The 18047-nt window shown below is 42.2% G+C and overlaps 1 protein-coding gene across 9 annotated transcripts in view; it reads left to right on the forward strand.

Annotated features, from left to right (window-relative positions):
* Positions 1–18047, forward strand: part of PAM (peptidylglycine alpha-amidating monooxygenase) — a gene marked incomplete at its 3' end in the record, with an annotated part of 185585 nt that overhangs the window by 57641 nt on the left and 109897 nt on the right. For all 9 annotated transcript variants that reach the window (XM_084234220.1, XM_084234221.1, XM_084234222.1 and 6 more), the window contains 2 exons: positions 12492–12577; positions 14688–14771. In XM_084234220.1, the coding sequence (XP_084090346.1) occupies positions 12492–12577; positions 14688–14771 (170 nt within the window). The remainder of the gene's footprint in view (positions 1–12491; positions 12578–14687; positions 14772–18047) is intronic.

Consider the following 18047-nt stretch of genomic DNA (forward strand, 5'->3'; position numbering starts at 1 on the left):
CTCACTTGAGAACAAGCAGTCATCACCCACAGGTGATTTTATGACTCACTGGCCTTCCTCAGTACTTAGTGCTTAACAGCCACTCAGGGCTTCCCAAACTTAGCATCAGTACCAGCTTTTGCCTTCTGTAGGGGGCAGGAATGGCCACAGTGCAGGTTTTCTAATCCAGCAGACCGGATAAAGGAGGAGTCACAGTCCTCAGTGGCTTTTGCAGGTCTTTTATTTAGATTTACCAGGCATATGGCAGGCAAGGGTGCTGGGGGGCTGGGAGGTTGGCAGTCCTCCCAGCCCCCAGCAAATCCTCACTCTCTCTGGGCTCTCTGGCGTTCTCTCTGCTTCTTTCTTGGCTTCTCTTTTGGCTTCTACTGGCATCCTCTTGACGCCGCCCTTAAAAAGCCCAGTCTTAGCCCAGGTGAATCCTATCTACATCTGCTCACACCCTATTCCAGGTGCCCGCCATCAGGCTTGCATTCAGGACCTCAAGGATCCATCATCTATCCTGATGGCGGGAGGGCAGAAAAGCCTGATATTTTTTCCTTACCCTACACCTTCTCAGTTGGCTTTTCTCCTGACTAGCTGCTGGGTATACACAGGCTGCTTTTGGCCACCAAGGCCTACTGGCCACCTCCAGATTCCCATCTCCTGGGGTTGTTTACAAACGATTTTCCCCCAGGGTCCCCAGAACAACATTAACTTGCCAAAGTTCCTCCACCTTCTGGCGGGATTGTCAGTCCATTAGTCCAAGTCCATTGGCTTTTCCCTTCATTAGCACTGGTGAGCTCCGAATCATGGTCCTTTCTTCCCCAACGATTCTTGCTGCCTCAGGGGTCGTTGGCTGGTCCTCTTGGGCGTCTCCTGCAGGCGAGGTCTTGTCCCGCAGCTCCCGGACCGTGTCCACCTCCTGTGCTGCCATGACGCCTCCAGCGCCATTACAGGCAAACACAGTCTGTTGCTCCTCAGTCCCTCCAGGTCTTTGGAGGGCTCCATACCTGTCTGCATGGATCATCATGCCAACTTAGGCCAATTGTAAGGGCAGGAAGGACACAGTGCAGGTTTTCTGATCCAGCAGACCTGGTAAACGAGAAGAGTCCTGGAGCCCTCAGTGGCTTTTGCAGGCTTTTATTGGGATTACCAGGTACATGGCAGACAGGGGTGCTGGGGGGCCGAGAGGCTAGCAGGCCTCCCAGCCCCCAGCAAGTCTTCACTCTGTCTGGGCTCTCTGGCAATCTCTGCTGCTCTGCTCTCTCATGGTTCTGCTTCAGCTTTTCTGCTTCTCAGCTTCTACTGCTTCTCTTCTCTTGGCTTCTGCTGGCGTCCCCATGACACCACCCCTGAATAAATCACAGTCTCAGCCCAGGTGAATCCTATCTACATATGCCCACACCCTATTCCAGGTGCCCGCCATCAGGCATGCATTCGGGACCACAGGGTTCCGTCATCTATCCTGATGGCGGGAGGGCAGAAAAGCCTGATACTTTTTACCTTACCCTACATAGGGTAAAGGAGGAGAGTCCTGGAGTCCTCAGTGGCTTTTTCAGGCTTTTATTGAGTTTATCAGGTACACGACAGGCAGGGGTGCCGGGGGTCTGACTAGGCCTCCCAGTCTCCAGCATGTCTTCACTCTCTCTGGGCTCTCTGGCATTCTCTCGTGGCCTCTGCTTCTTTGCTGGTTCTTTTCTCTGCTCATTCTCCTTCGGGTGGTCCCTCTTTTGCTCTGCTGGCATCCCTGTGATGCCGCCCTTATAAGCCCAGTCTTAGCCTAGGTGTACCCACCTATGCATGACCACACCCCACTTCAGGTGCCTGCCATCAGGCATGCATCAGGAACGCAGGGATCCATCATCCAATGCTAATGGTAGGCGTACAGAAAAGCCTGGTAATCACTTACCCTACACTTACCCTAGCATGATTTGTTGGATTCTATTTGTGCTTGCAGACTTAATTCAAAGTGTATAAGTTCTGAGTTCCCCAGATTTGTTGGCTGAATATGCCAAAAAAGGAGCAGATGCTTGTTTGGGCTGTTAGGATCAGTAAGGAAATGAGGTATTAAAAAGAGGAAATTTAGATATAAATTTAAAATTTATAAAATGATCTATTACTTCTCTCCACTAAGAAAACTGTAAATTTTAGGAAATATTAGAAATGGAAATACATTTATTTGTTCTATTAATACCTTTAATTTTACTCTAATGAACAGTTGATTTTTTTTTAATATTTTTTTTTAAGATTAATTTTTATTTATTTATTTATTTATACAAGCGCTGGGTACAGTCAGAAGCGCGGGAGGGTGAGAGAATTCACCAGAGCCAGAGCGGGGAGCAGAGCAGGCAGAAGGACCGAAGTACACTGCTGAGGGGAGCAGCGGGCGGCAGGAGAGGTCTGTGCACCATGTGGGACCCTCCTCTGGTGGCCGGGGAGCAGCCGGGGATCGAACCGGCGCCGCAGAGGCCGCGGGCAGCTTCGCAACCCAGCGCTCAACCGCTGCGCCAGCGGGGAGGCCCTGATTTTTTTTTTTTTAAGCAGTTTGCTACACTGGTTTTCAGACCTTATAAATCACCATATATTCTCTTCATAAAATTGTTTTGGCATTTGGGGTACTTCTGGAACACATTTTGGGGGGGGGTAATCCTTCACATTTTTTTGTAATGTGGAGTTGTATGTATCCCGACCCGCGGGATTCGGAGGCACTAAAAGAGAAGGGCTGAGGATTGAAATGAGGGGCTTGACAACTTGACGCTAGCGTTTGCTTCTTTATTTTTCCTTTTCCTTCTCTTTTCCTTTTCCCTGTCTTTCTTACTTCCCTGGCCTTCTCTCTGCTCCTCTCGCAGCACTCTCCTCTCTCGCGGTTCTCCTCTTAAATCTCTTTTCTTCTTCCCCTCTCTCTCCCCCGCGTTCTCCTCTTATACCCTCGTAGCTCCTCCCCCCGTACCTCCCAGTCTCATGTGCTTTACAGGAAAAACCTGTGGTTCTCCGAAGGCGAAACGGTAAAGCGAATTCATGGCATGCATATGCAACACGGCACATACTCGGGACGGCTCCGGACAGTATGGGCTTGTGCATTTTTGTTCTGCTGAGCATAGGACCTATGGCTTGAAGTAATGGGGGACTGCAAACCTCGATTTCATATTCACAGTGATGCGTGATTAAAGGAAATGGGCTTCTTGTGTATTCTGCTTGTACTTTGCCGTGATCTTGTTACTTCTTAAATTATTACTTCTAGTTGTAAATGTCTGATTTGAAAACTTTTTTTTAAGGTTTATTTATTTATGCATGCAAGAGCTGGGGTGTAGGCTAGAGGTGCGGGGGGGGGGTGAGAGGATTCACCACAGAGTGGGGAGCAGAACAGGCAGATCTAGTGAAATACACTGCTGAGGGGAGCAGCGGGTGAGACAGGAGAGGTCTGCTGCACCATGTGGGTTAGCTCCCTGGCTGGGGATAGCTTCATAATACTGAGACTTAACTCCTTGTGCCATGAGGGAGACCGCTGAAAGCTATTTCTAATGACACTTATGATCAACTACACTTTACCAATCAAAGAGAGTTTCTACAGGTTGTTGTGGATCTTTTTTGACAAGAATCCCAGCTGGTTAAGTGAGGCTATTTCCAGTTTTTCTAACTTGGAATCATTCTCAGCTAAAGCAGTAATGCTTTACCATCCTGTGAAGCTTTAGTTTAAATTCCTTTCAACTGCTTCTATTTATTAACCACCTGCTGTGTCTTTTTAAATGCCACTATCTCAATAGGGTTATAGATGCTGATAAGGGGAAAGAGAAAAGTAGCTATAGCACATAAATACATGGAGAGAGCTGGTATATGAGACACCCTGCTTGGTTACTCATTTAAATGACTATATTTTTTAGGGTGATGTTACTTTCCAGTAAGGCTCTAGCTTTGTTGCCTCTGTGATGATGATAATGATTCTTTGGTTGAGCTGGAATTTGCATATGCTGACTTTTTGCACCCTCTTCATATCTTCACTACCTGTCATTTGTACACTAGACAGCAACATTCACCATGTGTCTTCTGCAAACCCCTCTGTTTCTTTTGCCGTAACAAAACTTCTAAAGTTAAACAAACATAAACAACAGCCTTATTAGTATAAATAGATATCACACAATATCCAGTATTTACACTGTTCCTTGTCCAGGGCTATAAAATGTCTTTGAGGGTAATAACAAAATGTAGACTGTAAGGGCAGGAATGGACCAGTGCAGGTTTTCTATGATCCAGCAGACCGGGTAATGGAGGAGTCAGAGCCTCAGTGGTTTTTGCAGGTTTTTTAATTAGGGTACACCAGGCATATGGCAGGCAGAGGTGCTGGGGGGCCCAGAGGCTGGCAGTCCTCCCAGCCCCCAGCAAATCCTCACTCTATTTGGGCTCTCCGGTGATCTCTGCTTCTGCTTCTGGGCTTCTCTTTTGACTTCTCTTGGGCTTCTCCTCGGCTTCTACTGGCGTCCCCGTGACGCTGCCCTTAAAAAGCCCAGTCTCAGCCCAGGTGAATCTCGTCTACCTATGCCCACACCCTATTCCAGGTGCCCGCCATCAGACATGCATTCAGGGCCACAAGGATCCATCATCTATCCTGATGGCGGGAGGGCAGAAAAGCCTGCCATTTTTCCTTACCGTACAAGACATAAATTTCTTCTAGGTTAAAATTAATTATATCCATTTCTTGTTTCTACTTTAATATTATAATATTCATTAAATTATTAAATTGCATATCAGGATGATATAAAGGAACTTTGTTAAAATAAAATTAGTAGCATGGTCTAACTTCTAGTCACCAGTGATCATATTCCTTGGTGGATTTTTATGTGCCTGGTAGAGGTGTGTAGGGTAAGGAAAAAATATCAGGCTTTTCTGCCCTCCCGCCATCAGGATAGATGATGGATCCTTGAGGTCCTGAATGCATGCCTGATGGCGGGCACCTGGAGTAGGGTGTGGGCATAAGTAGATGGGATTCACCTGGGCTGAGACTGGGCATTTAAGGGCGGCATCACGGAGATGCCAGCAGAAGCCGAAAGAGAAGCCTAGAGAGAAGCAAAGAAGCAGAAGCAGAGAACGCCAGAGAGCCCAGAGAGAGTGAGGATTTGCTGGGGGCTGGGAGGACTGCCAGCCTCCCGGGCCCCCAGCACTCCTGCCTGCTATGTACCCGCTAAATCCCAATAAAAGACCTGCAAAAAACCACTGAGGACTCTGACTCCTCCTTCACCTGGTCTGCATGGGATCAGAAAACCTGCTCAGTGGCCAGTTCCTGACCTCTACAAGGTGTTTATAGGAGTTCCTTAGCAACTGTCCAGTTCTTTTTTTTTATTTAAATATTTTGTATAATTCTTACATCTTTTTTTCATCTTTGCACAATGTATGCATTTTCATTTTGATTATATTCCCCATACAATTGCACCTCCCCCCTTATTTTGACTCAAGTCCTTCCTTTCCCCAACCCTGCCTCCCCCCAACCCCCGTAGTGTGTCTCTGGTTTATAGTTGCTTGTTGATTTTGATTTTTACTTTGTATTGATTAGTCTTTTTCCTGGTCTCTTATTTAGGTTTTCTAAATCCCTGCTATGAGTGAGACCATCTGGTATTTTTCTTTTTTTTTCTGACTTCGCAGAGCATGATCCCTTCTAGCTCCATCCATGTTGCTGCAAACAGCATGTGTTTATCTTTTTTGATCACTGAGTAACATTCCATTGTGTGTATGTACCTCATCTTCTTGATCCATCTATTTTTGGACATTTGGGTTGCTTCCATAGCTTAGCTATTGTAAATAGTGCTGCTATAAACATAGGGGTGCAGGTGCCCTTTGGAATTACTGTTTCTGTGTCATTTGGGTAAATACCTATGAGTGGAATTGCTGGATCATATGGAAGCCCTATGTTTAGTAGTTCAAGAAATCTCCACAGAAAAACTAATTCAACTAATCAATCAGTTTAGTAAAGTGGCAGGATACAAAATCAACACGCAAAAATCAGTAGCCTTCCTATACACAAACAATAAATCTGAAGAAGAAGAAATAAAAAAAATCCCTTTTATGATTGAAACAAAAAAAATCAAATACTTGGGAATAAATCTAACAAAAGAGGTAAAAGACCTATACAAAGAAAACTATAAAACACTGTTAAAAGAAATAGAAGAAGACACAAAGAAATGGAAAGACATCCCCTGCTCATGGATTGGAAGAATTAACATCATCAAAATGGCCATCCTACCAAAAACTGTCCAGTTCTTGACAGATTAATGCCAACTTGAATGAAATAGAATGGCATGGTTGAAACTTTCAGCAGTTTCAGCAGAAACAAATGTTACATAATTGTGAACATTATCTTTTCCTCACAAGACTAGTATTTATAGAACGAAATAGCAATGTTATAGCACAGTGTTTAGACATTGTAGTGCAGGAAGGGCACAGTGCAGCGTCTCTGTGACTGGAGCAGACAGGTAAAGGAGAAAGGAGGAGAGTCCTGGAGCCCTCAGCGGCTTTTGCAGACTTTTATTGGGATTTTACTGGGTACACAGCAGGCAGAGGTGCTGGGGGGCTGGGAGGCCTGCGAGCTTCCTAGCCCCCAGCAAATCTTCACTCTTTCCGGGCTCTCTGGCATTCTCTTGTGGTCTCGGCTTCCCTTTCACTTTTTTGTTCTTTGTTGCTCTGCTGTTCCGTTATCATCCCCATGACGCCGCCCTTATTTGCCCAATCTCAGCCCAGGTGTACCCACCTACATATGCCCACACCCTACTCCAGGTGCCCACCATCTGGCATGCATTCAGGACCGCGGGGATCCATCATCAGTCCTAATGGCGGGAGGGCAGAAAAGCCTGATAATTTTTTTACCTTACCCTACAGACATTTTTACATAAAGCCAGAACTTTGAAATCAGAGTCAGCTCTACTATGTGATGTTGTAAAATCATCGGTTGTGCAACCATCCCAGGCCAGGTAGGTTCACTGTTGGTTCTAACAGTTTAAAAGAGAATTTTGGAGGCCTTGGCATCATCTTCACAGATTTTAATATTGAGTAGGGGAAATCAACTGGCAGAGAGACAGCAACTTAAGCCTCTCCCCCAGCCCCAGAATGACACTGCCCTTTTATCCCCACCCTCCTGGGCCCAGGTGTGCACAATCATGGGACAGGTACAATACCACAGGTGCCAGTCATAGAGGCTAGTGCCTGAAGGGCATGAAAACCTTGATAACTCATTTACCCTACATTATCATTGGTCAAGTTATTCAACTGAATGGTCTGTTTCCTCATTTGTAAAATGGGTTTACTTGGTGATTAATACCATCTTGGAGTAAAGTGATGTTAAATAACATGCTTGGGGCAGTGCCTGGCATGTGGGAAGACTTAATAAATGGGCGCTATCATCCTTATTCATTTATTAGTAAAATATTTATTAGCCATCTACTTGGGCCGAGCACTTTGTTAGGCACTGAGAATTTGGTGTAGACAGACACAGTTTCTTTTGTGGACTTTATTGCCTTTAATCTCATGGGGTATGGTTGTTGCAGTGGTGTTTATCAGGCTGGTACTTTTTATCACCACTATGATTTAGCTTTCCCATTAAATGTCTTTCTAATTGCTATGCTAATGCATACCCATTGCACTGAGATCCACTTAGGATTTGTGTGAACTGGGAAATATGTTCTCTGGGTTTATAGAGCAGCTAATGAAATTTAAATACCTAACTCATACTGGATACAGTTTTGAAAGGTATAGACATTCCACATGTGATTGATTTTATGGTGCATTTCTTAAAGATGTTTTCTAATTTTGGCTTAATTTTCCTGTGATTCTGTTAGAATGGGAATTTAAGGTCATACATTCTTAACTTGACAGCATGACCATTTTATTAAAAAAAATTAAGCCAAAAAAAGAAATGAGTAATCAGTTCTGATCTTCCCTGAGTAACCTTGGATTTTTAAATAGCCTTTAAAAGATACAACCAGAGGGCATTTAACAGTCAATCACACTTTATTTGGATAATTCAAAATGACAGGCTAGCACTTTTCAGTGCTTGGCATTGTCTGAAAATATTCATGCCATTTGAGTAGTTTCCCCGTGGATTAGAGGTGAAAAAGGTACTATAGCAAAGGTCCAAGAATTCAGAATAGCTTTATTTTCAAATGTTAATTCTCATCATTTTTATGATGAACACTGAGAAACCACAAGAGAGCTATGTGAATCTTTTTACAAGTAATTGGCTTAATCTGGAGAAGGTTTTCCGGGAAGCTATTAGAATTCTAAGAATAAGAAACCTGGATGATGAGGCCTGAAATTACCCTGGATTAAGGGTTACACTTTTTCCTAGCCTCAAATTCTTTATTAATAAGAATAGTAAAAACTCTCTATTTTTGTAGGACCTTTTTGGAAAGCAAAGTACACAATACTGTCTTTATCCATTTGATCATTTTATGTGAATAAAATTGATTGATATGGGAAATGGAAATTTGAAAATAAAAAGTTAAGGGATTTTATCCAAATGCCCTTTGCCACACTGTTGTACTATTTATTATAAATCCATTTCTCTTGGCCTCTTGATTTTCCTCTTTACATAACTCTATCACTCATTAAGTTTTCGGATTAGTCTCAATGTCCCAGTGCCCTCCAATAAGTCACTCTTTACCTAGTCTTGAGTTTAACACATTTTTTTAAAAATCATAAAACAGAATTTAAAAAGTCAAACCAAAGTTTACCTTTGATGCTCTTCTTTTTACCAGACCCAATAAAAGAATAAAATATAAAATCATGTCTTTTGGCAAATATAGCAGAACTTATTTTATCTAGAGTTCAATATTAGAATTTCATACACAAATTGCAGCTTAGTTCAGATTTGATAGTCACCATAAAATATTATCTTCATGTAATATCCTTCTATGCCTATAAATCAGACTCACAATTTGAAATTGGAAAGGAGTATAATACCCAGAACTTTGAAGAATGGCTTGACCTTGACCTTTGAAGTTACTTAAACTCTCTGAGCTTGTTCATCTATCAAGTATAACCTTCTTGCGATGCTTGTGTGAGAGTAACTACTAGCTGATTTGTATAAAATATCAGGCAAGGAATAACTCAGATTTATTGTAATAACAATTTAGTTCAAACCTTTTAACTATGTTTTAAGTTTGATTATACTTGACAACACAATGTAATTTAAGTCAATTAAATTCTTTTAAGTGTTTGGGCCTCCCCTGGTGGCGCAGCGGCGGTTGAGCGCTGGGCCATGAAGCTGGCTGCAGCCTCTGCAGCACCGGCGAGTGTCCCACATGGTGCGCAAACCCCTCCTGCAGCACCCGCTGCTCCCTTCAGCAGTGTATTTCATCAGTCTGCCTGTTCTGTTCCCCTTCTGGCTCTTGTGAATTCTCTTACCCCCCACGCTTCTGACTGTACCCAGTGCTTGTATAAATAAATAAATAAATCTTTAAAAAAAATTCTTTTAAGTGTTTATATATGAAAAATTAAGAACTTACTTAGCAGTTAACTTCAAATATTTTTGGCTAGTTGGTAAATGCCAGGTGGAGTTGTAGGTGCTAGGAGTACAGGATGAAAGGTAGGACTCCAGATTTTAAAGTAGGCACAGGCTTGTGGGAGGGAGATGAAGTGATACTGAGATGAGCACTTGGTTAGAGATGGAGAAAGACAAAGAGAAAGAAATGTGTAAAGCAACCAACTCATTCCGAGCAGGTTTATGAACGGTTCTAGCAGCCACATGCTCTTCGCCATGGTTTATAGTCGCCGCACTCCTCCGTACACTCCACTCCTCCACCCTTAACACCGCACTACCACCACACCGCACTCTGCTGCACCACCCTTATAAATCAGTCTCTTAGCTCAGGTGGACCCACTTCAGGTGCCCGCCATTAGGCATGCACCCAGGATCACAGGGCTCCCTCATCTATCCTGATGGCGGAAGGGCAGAAAAGCCTGATATTTTTCCTTACCCTACAAAATGTGTCCTCACTCATAGGCAGTATGTCAAGAAACAAAATAAACAAATGAATTACATACAGTAAAAGTAGTTGTATTATGACCAAGAATAGTTGGTTCTGACCAGATTAGTGGATAGCAAAAGGAATAGAAAGTGAGTAAATCAAGTAAAGGAGGTGAATTACGTGAAGGTGGGAGGGTTGGGGGGAGAGAGAGAGAGAAAGAGAAAGAGAAAGAGAGAGAGAGAGAGAGAGAGAGAATGAGAGAGAGAGAGAGAGAGAAAGAGAATATGAATGGGAGTATGGAAGTTGGATGGGATGGGAATCAGAGAAAGCTTCCTTGAGGAGGAAGAATTGAATTTGAAGGAACAGGTAATATAGTTTGTCAAGCAAAGAATTGGGAAAGGGGTTTTCCAGGCAAAGGAAACTGGGGAAAAGAGAGAAATTGGCAGTGATATGCTATGACTAAACAGTTTTTATTCCTGGAGACATAACAGGGCCCCTGATCATGAAAGGCCTTATGTGTTATGGTACAATGTTTGGATTTTATTTTGTGTTATTTTTGGGAAGCATTTGAAAGAGTTTATGCCAGCAAATGACATAATCAAATCTGTGGCTTAGCAAATTTTACTAAACTATTTTACCCTGTTATATTTCTTTTTTTTTTTCTAGTTATACATTCTTCTATTTCCATCTTGTTTCTATATCAGAGGAAGCACTTAGCTTGTTTATCCAATGACTGCCATCATGTTGATGTTCTATACTTGGTCTGTTTATGATCTTTGTTGCAGGCTATGAAGATTGCCACCCAGATCTTTAAATTTTAGTAGCCCGCAGCGGTGAGATACAAAGTTCATCACATCTGACTATCTCATTTCTTAAACTGTTATAGCATGTGGCCAAGGAGGAAATTTTTGCTTTTGGGCACTGTCCAATACCTTAAACCTTTCTAGCATAATTGGCACAAGGATGTCACAGACATTTATTCCAACACACAAGTCTCAAATAGTAATGATTCTTCTTCTTAAGTACATTGTTCTTGACAATGAACAGTAAGAAACTACTTCTTGATGTGTTTAACATTGCACATTATCCAATTTCTTTCTGCAATGTGATTTATAGAAGCAAGATCACTTGCTAAATATAACCTTATGGGGAACCCCTAGTTTCCAGTCCCTCGCCTGTTTATTCAAGTGGGATAATTGCTGTCTGCTTGTACTTACTAAACTTTCATTCTATTTTTGGCTTTAAGCAAGCCAAAAATAGGAAACATTTTAGAAGTCCCTGCCTCTGAGAATGAAGATACGTCTTAGTAATGTTTTTCTCCAGGTTTTTAGCCTCAGCTTCAAACCCACCTAGGAAGCTGCCACATATGCCTTCTGTGTGAGCCAGCTACCTGCCCATGAAGCTATCATGATCCTTGTCTTTGCTAGTCTTCATATAGTTCACATTTGCCAAAACTCCAGGCTCTGGCCTTGCATGGTACCAATTTCCCAAATACAAATATATAAAAGCAAAAAAAGTCACCTAACAGCATTTTGAGCAAACCTGATTTTATAACAGAGCAAATGAAGAGAGTGTAATGGGAAAAAAAATGTGTGGTTTGGGATAAGGCAGCTTACCATTTATGAAATTGGATCTGCCGATATAGACATGTGTGCCAGTTAGCACATTGGGTGCCTTATACTCATCACCACCACAGCCCATGAGCCTTCAAGGCTTATCCACATGCCCATGATACACCTGTTAAGAGAAGGTTCTGGGATTCAATGCCAGATATGTTTTTCTGCCTGTGCTACTTTCACCGTGCAGTGCCCCCTCTCAACAATCAATCTTAAGATAAGGTGAACATTTTGTTAAATAATGCATTACCCTAGTATAGTGCTTTGAGGTTTATAAAGTGTTTTCACTTATATCTCATTTGATTTACAGAATAACTTTGTGTGGTAAGTATAATTATCCTTGTTTTATCTTACAAAAGAAAACTGAGGCTCAGGAGGATTGACGAGGGCAACGTGAAACAACTTATAAATGGCACAACCAGAATTCATAAACTTAGAGCCAAGAACCCCTTGCGTGGGGTGTACTTGTATTGTTCCCCCACTGAGGGCAGGTACTGTGTACTGCTTCTTGCTGTGGTTGATTGATTGATAACACTGATTCCCTTTGGGGAATGTTTGTGACATGTCTTTTAGTCCACCTCCAGGTTTCCACTGGGTTAACATTCATTTATACCACTTCCCTTTGTAAACACTGACTTTTTGACCTGATTACATGGAGTACATTCTACATGTGAATATATCTAATTATAAATTGTATGTTTACCTCACAGAATTATTTCACATTGGGTCACAAACACAAATCTCTCCTTATATAAACTTTTTTCACATAGAAACTATTATTTGTTCTAGTCTACATTAGGATTTTACAGCTGATAAGACTACCAGTGATGATATATTGATGGACTTATTTTTGCTTTCAAATTTTCCCTATCCCCTCCTCCATGGGAAGTGACTTGTGCATTTTATAACTTGAATCTTCATTTATAATGACATTTTTTTCCTTCAGGTTTTGTGATGAAGGAACTTGTGCAGATAAAGCCAACATTCTATATGCCTGGGCAAGAAATGCTCCCCCGACCAGACTCCCAAAAGGTACCTGTGAGGCATCTTGGATACTTTTACATTGAACTGCTGAATTTCTCAATTTGCCTTCATAATACTTTAAATAGAATTATAAATTAATCAAATGTACCTCAAGCTCCTTGGGCTTAAGGCACATTGGTTTTGTTTTGTTCTGTTTTTAAAGATTTATTTATTTATGCAAACAAGAACTGGGGTACAGGCCAGAGGTGTGGGGGTGAGAAGGTTTACCAGAGACAGAGTGGGGAGCAGAATAGGCTGACTGACTGAAATACACTACTGAGGGGAGCAGCAGGCAAGACAGGAGAGGTCTGCTGTACCAAGTGGGTTAGCTCCCTGGCCTGGGATCGAACCCATGCTGTAGTGGCTGCAATAGCTTCGTAGTGCAGCGTCTTAACCCCTTGTGCCACTAGGAAGGCCCCAAGGCACATTAGTTTTTAATAGTAGGATCATTTCATGAGCCAGGAGAGCTAGGAAGTAAATAAATTGCTGTTTTTTCAAACAGTTTTTTTTTTTTTTTTTATTCCTGAAACCTAGGTGTTCAGTGTCATGCCAAACTCAACTCACTTTCTGACTTGTCCTCTAAACTGCCCATAGCTTCCAATGTGTGAGCAGGTGACCAGACAATCTTTAATTATCAGAATGTTTCTCAGGACTAAAGGGACTGTGCAGGCCTGTTACAGAAAAAGTCTGCCATGGTCCAGACACGGTGTTTTGTGATGCACAAGCCTTCTCTTGTCTCAGAAATTCCTGACAGTGCTAATTGATGTCTGTTTTACTTTGCTTCAAATCAGCATTGGAATCCTCTCTCTGGCTTACCAGGCAGCTGCTACGAAACAAATTTGGGAGTAATAGGGAGGGTGTCACACATTTGTTGACCTTTTTAAGAGTACTGGTACAAATGAAATTTTTTTCTCTACCTGTAAATATTATCCCTGTAGATTTTTTTCAACTTACTAGCAAACTCTATTAATATTAAGACTTTTCGGAGCCCATTAGAGTCCAAAAATTTATTGACACACTGGACTTTAATCTGGTTGGTAACTATAGGAGCCTCAGTGACATTTTGCAAATACTTGTTTTCATAGGGGATTAAGAGTAATCCCTCTGAGGGACTCCCCAGTGGTGCAGCATTTGAGCGATGTGATGTGTTGCGAAGCTGCCCACAGCCTCTGCAGCACCGGTTCAATCCCCGGCTCCTCCTGGGCCACCGGAGGAGGGTCCCACATGGCGCGCAGACCTCTCCTGCCGCCCGCTGCTCCCCTCAGCAGTGTACTTCGGTCCTTCTGCCTGCTCTGGTCCCCGCTCTGGCTCTGGTGAATTCTCTCACCCTCCCGTGCTTCTGACTCTACCCAGTGCTTGTATAAATAAATTAATTAATTTTAAAAATCTTAAAAAAATAAAATAAAATAAAAGTAATCCCTCTGAGATGCTCTTAATAAGTCTCTTTGCCATATTCTATCAGAAAATAAAAGTCAATAGGAATATATACAATACAAATGAAACAATTGGTTTATGTTTATCTGGTATATAATCAACAAGGACAGAATTTTGTTTGTGTTATTTTATTTCTTTCAAAATGAGTGAATTGGGGGCCTTCCTGGTGGTGCAGCAGTTGAGCGCTGGGTTGAAAAGTGCCAGTTCGATCCCCGGCCGCCTGGCGAGGGTCCCAAATGGCACGCAGACCTCTCCTGACACCCACTGCTCCCCTCATCAGTGTATTTCGTCAGTCTGCCTGTTATGTTCCCTGCTCTGGCTCTAGTGAATTCTCTCACCCTCCCGTGCTTCTGACTGTACCCAGTGCTTGTATAAACAAACAAACAAACAAACAAATAAATAAATAAATCTTTAAAAAAAAATGAGTGAATTGTCCATTGAAGTGTAAGTGATTAATGTTCTAAAGTAGAAAGTATATATAGAATTCTACCAGAACTATAAGAAGGAATGAGAGATTATAGTAGACGTTCTCAGTGAATACCCAGTTTATTTTCTATTTTATGTACGGCATACTTTCACTTTATATGCTATTTTATTTCCATTTGAATTTATAGGGAATCCACTTGAGATTAATTCAATTAGAGTTCCATTTCTAAAACATTTCTCTTCTTTTGCAAAACTCTAGGTGTTGGATTCAGAGTTGGAGGAGAGACTGGAAGTAAATACTTTGTACTGCAAGTACACTATGGGGATATTAGTGCTTTTAGAGGTAAGTTTTGAAATGTTGGAAGTAAGCAGAACTTTCAAAATTATGCTGTTTAAAATATATAGACTATCATCCATATGATAAAATGAAGAATTGATTGTACCTTCTTCCCACTAAGAAACAACTCTTTTTGTTTCCTCTATTTTGGCACAACTGAAGAAATAACTTGTACTTTGAAAGTTATATTCACTTAAAAGCCCTATTACACCTTCTCTTATTTGAGGGTGTTTTGCTTTTCTCTGTGTTCTTCTCTACCTGTGACTATTATGGGATTCCTTCCGGCAGCGCTGTCAAAAAGAATGAAACTATAGTAATATACTTACATTACTGTCAGTAATTAGTGGGAAAGTGAATGGTTCTGCAATACCTGGGACGTTCTCAAACTCTCAGACCCATGTTTGTGCCTTAATCCACACTGACCACTTCAGGACCTCGCCAGGACCTCGCCACAGCACTAGTGTACAGGCCTACCTCCTCCTTCATCTCCACAGCCATTGCCCCAGATACCTTACCTTATGTGTGATTACCATGCTCTTCTTTAGATGCTCTTTACTTATAATAGAATCGTTAACTTGAGGAAGGATTCTCATTTTCAAGGCAACCAAGATTGGCGATTGTCATTACTCTTCTTTTTGGGTCAACTCCAATTGAGTTTCTTTTATGTTTTTTGAAATGGCACAGAATGTGAAGCTCTAAATGCATCATTTAAAAGCAGTCAACTTTAGGGCCTCCCCGGTGGCGCAGCGGTTGAGCGCTGGGTTGCGAAGCTGCCCGCGGCCTCTGTGGCGCCGGTTCGATCCCCGGCTGCTCCCCGGCCACCACAGGAGGGTCCCACATGGCGCGCAGACCTCTCCTGCCGCCCGCTGCTCCCCTCAGCAGTGTACTTCGGTCCTTCTGCCTGCTCTGCTCCCCGCTCTGGCTCTGGTGAATTCTCTCACCCTCCCATGCTTCTGACTCTACCCAGTGCATGTATAAACAAAACAAACAAACAAATAAAGAAAAAAAAATGCCTCTATATATAAAAAAATAAATAAATAAAAGCAGTCAACTTTAATAAATCCCATGTTAATCATAGTGTCACACCTGTACTGGTGCTGGGCAGACTAATCTTGCTGCCCGCAGTTTAGTATTTGTAGCAGGAGACACAAGCACAAAAGCAGTGCATTTATAAGCAGTACTAGAAATGCATGTGGAGATGCAGAGAGGATAGGTCTGTCTGGAAAGGCAGGGGACACCAAGTACCAGCCAGAAAAGCTTCTTAGAAGATGAAACCAGAACAGGGACTTGAAAGGTGATCAGGAGCCCCTCATTAGACAGGGGCAGGAGAGAGATGTTCCAGACTAAAGTAGAAACATATGCAAAGATAAAGGGAATGACGCAGCATTGTGTCCACGAGGAACTCTTGGTATTCCTGGACTGTGACATATAATGGTAGAAATAGCAGGAAATGAGAAGAGGCGAAAGGTGAAAACCAGACACTAAAGACCCTTGTTAGACTTTTGCTGTAAGTGGGTAGAGTGCTTATCAGCTGAGCAGTAACCTGATGGCATTTTCACTCAGTCCTAGACTTGAATGCATGTAAAAGCCAAGAGCCCTGTGAAGAAAAGATTGGGGCTGCTGGAGAACAGAATAGTTGCTTTTTTTAATGGAGGCTTGTTTTTTATACATTCATTAATTTAATAAATTAATATTGTATGGAAGACAGAAGGTAATCTAATTGGAAATGGATGTCCCTTTGTAAGCAATAGCATAATACAAGGATTTTATGATCACACTCTAAGACCAACTGGCCTGATAATGGCCTGTGCTAGTTTTTTCACCCTCATCAAATTTAGAAACCCCTCTGCCCTCCTCATCTATAACATAGAATCATAATCATTCACATACAGGTACCTCGTCAGTACTTAGTAAATGTTAGCTAGTGTCATGATAGTCCCTGTAAAGCCTTCAAAGTGACATAAATTCCCCTAAATGCAATCTTTTATCATAGTTACCAATAAAACATAGGGGATGTTGGTTACTTTTCAAGGGTGTCATAATTTTTCATGTTTAGACACAGGACTATGTTCACATCTGTTTTGATGCTGGTAGAAGTTTTCTAATTATGTTGTTTCCTGTTCTCTCTAGCAGTTTTTATTGGTAGTTCAGTTACACAAAAATCAAACTATAAGACAAAGTCCCGCCATTAAAAAAGTTTGAGTACTTGGAACCAGAGGTTTCTCCCAACTCCCCTTTTTTTGGCCAAGTTCTTTCAATAGAGTGTTGCTCCAAACAGAAAATTCTCTAGAGATTGTTGCAGAAATTGTCTTAAGACAACTGACCTTTCCTTTCTAGGGTTTCAGTCATTAGCTTTCTAGAGAAAACCCATGCACACACCAACTGACACTGGAACTGTTATTCTTTTTTTTTTTTTTATCATTAAAGTACCAGTATTTTTTTTTAAGATTTATTTATTTATTTATACAAGCACTGGGTACAGTCAGAAGCACAGGAGGGTGAGAGAATTCACCAGAGCCAGAGGGGAGAGCAGAGCAGGCAGACTGACAAGGTACACTGCTGAGGGGAGCAGCAGGTGGCAGGAGAGGTCTGCGTGCCATGTGGGACCCTCGCCCGGTGGCCAGGGATCGAACCAGCGCTGCAGAGGCTGCGGGCAGCTTCGCAGCCCAGTGCTCAACTGCTGCGCCACCGGGGAGGCCCCTAAAGTACCAGTATTTTATACCCTTGATAGTGTTTTGACAGTAGAGAATTCCCCCCTCAGGTATAGTCGTCTTAGCACTCCCATCACCATAGTCCTGTGTGTTCTTCCCCCCACCCCAACTCACCCCTCTCCCTTTTCCTCCTCCCCTTCTGAAAACCGAAGACCTATGGTCAGTTCTGAAGCATTGGTTTTAAAGTTTGTCTTTGTCTGACCCTTTGTTTCATATTGCTATATTCCGCATATAAGTCACACCATCCAGTATGTATCTTTCTCCTTCTGGCTTATTTGACTTAGTGTAAGCCATTCCAACTTCATCCATGTTGCAGCAAATGGCACAAATTTATCTTTCGTGATTGCTTAGTAGTATTCCATTGTGTATATAGACTTCATCTTCTTGATCCACTTATCTGTTTGGTGGCTCTTACATTGTTTCCATATCTTGGCAATCGTGAGCAGTGCTGCTGTAAATATGGGAGTACAGTTTCCCTTTTGAATTAGTGTTTTTGTATTTCGGGAGTAGCTGCCTAGGAGTGGGATTTCTGGGCAGTATGGCAGATCTTTTTTTAGTCTTTAAGAAGCAT

The sequence above is a fragment of the Talpa europaea genome (assembly GCF_964194135.1).
Source record: "Talpa europaea genome assembly, chromosome: 5".
Taxonomy (NCBI): domain Eukaryota; kingdom Metazoa; phylum Chordata; class Mammalia; order Eulipotyphla; family Talpidae; genus Talpa; species Talpa europaea.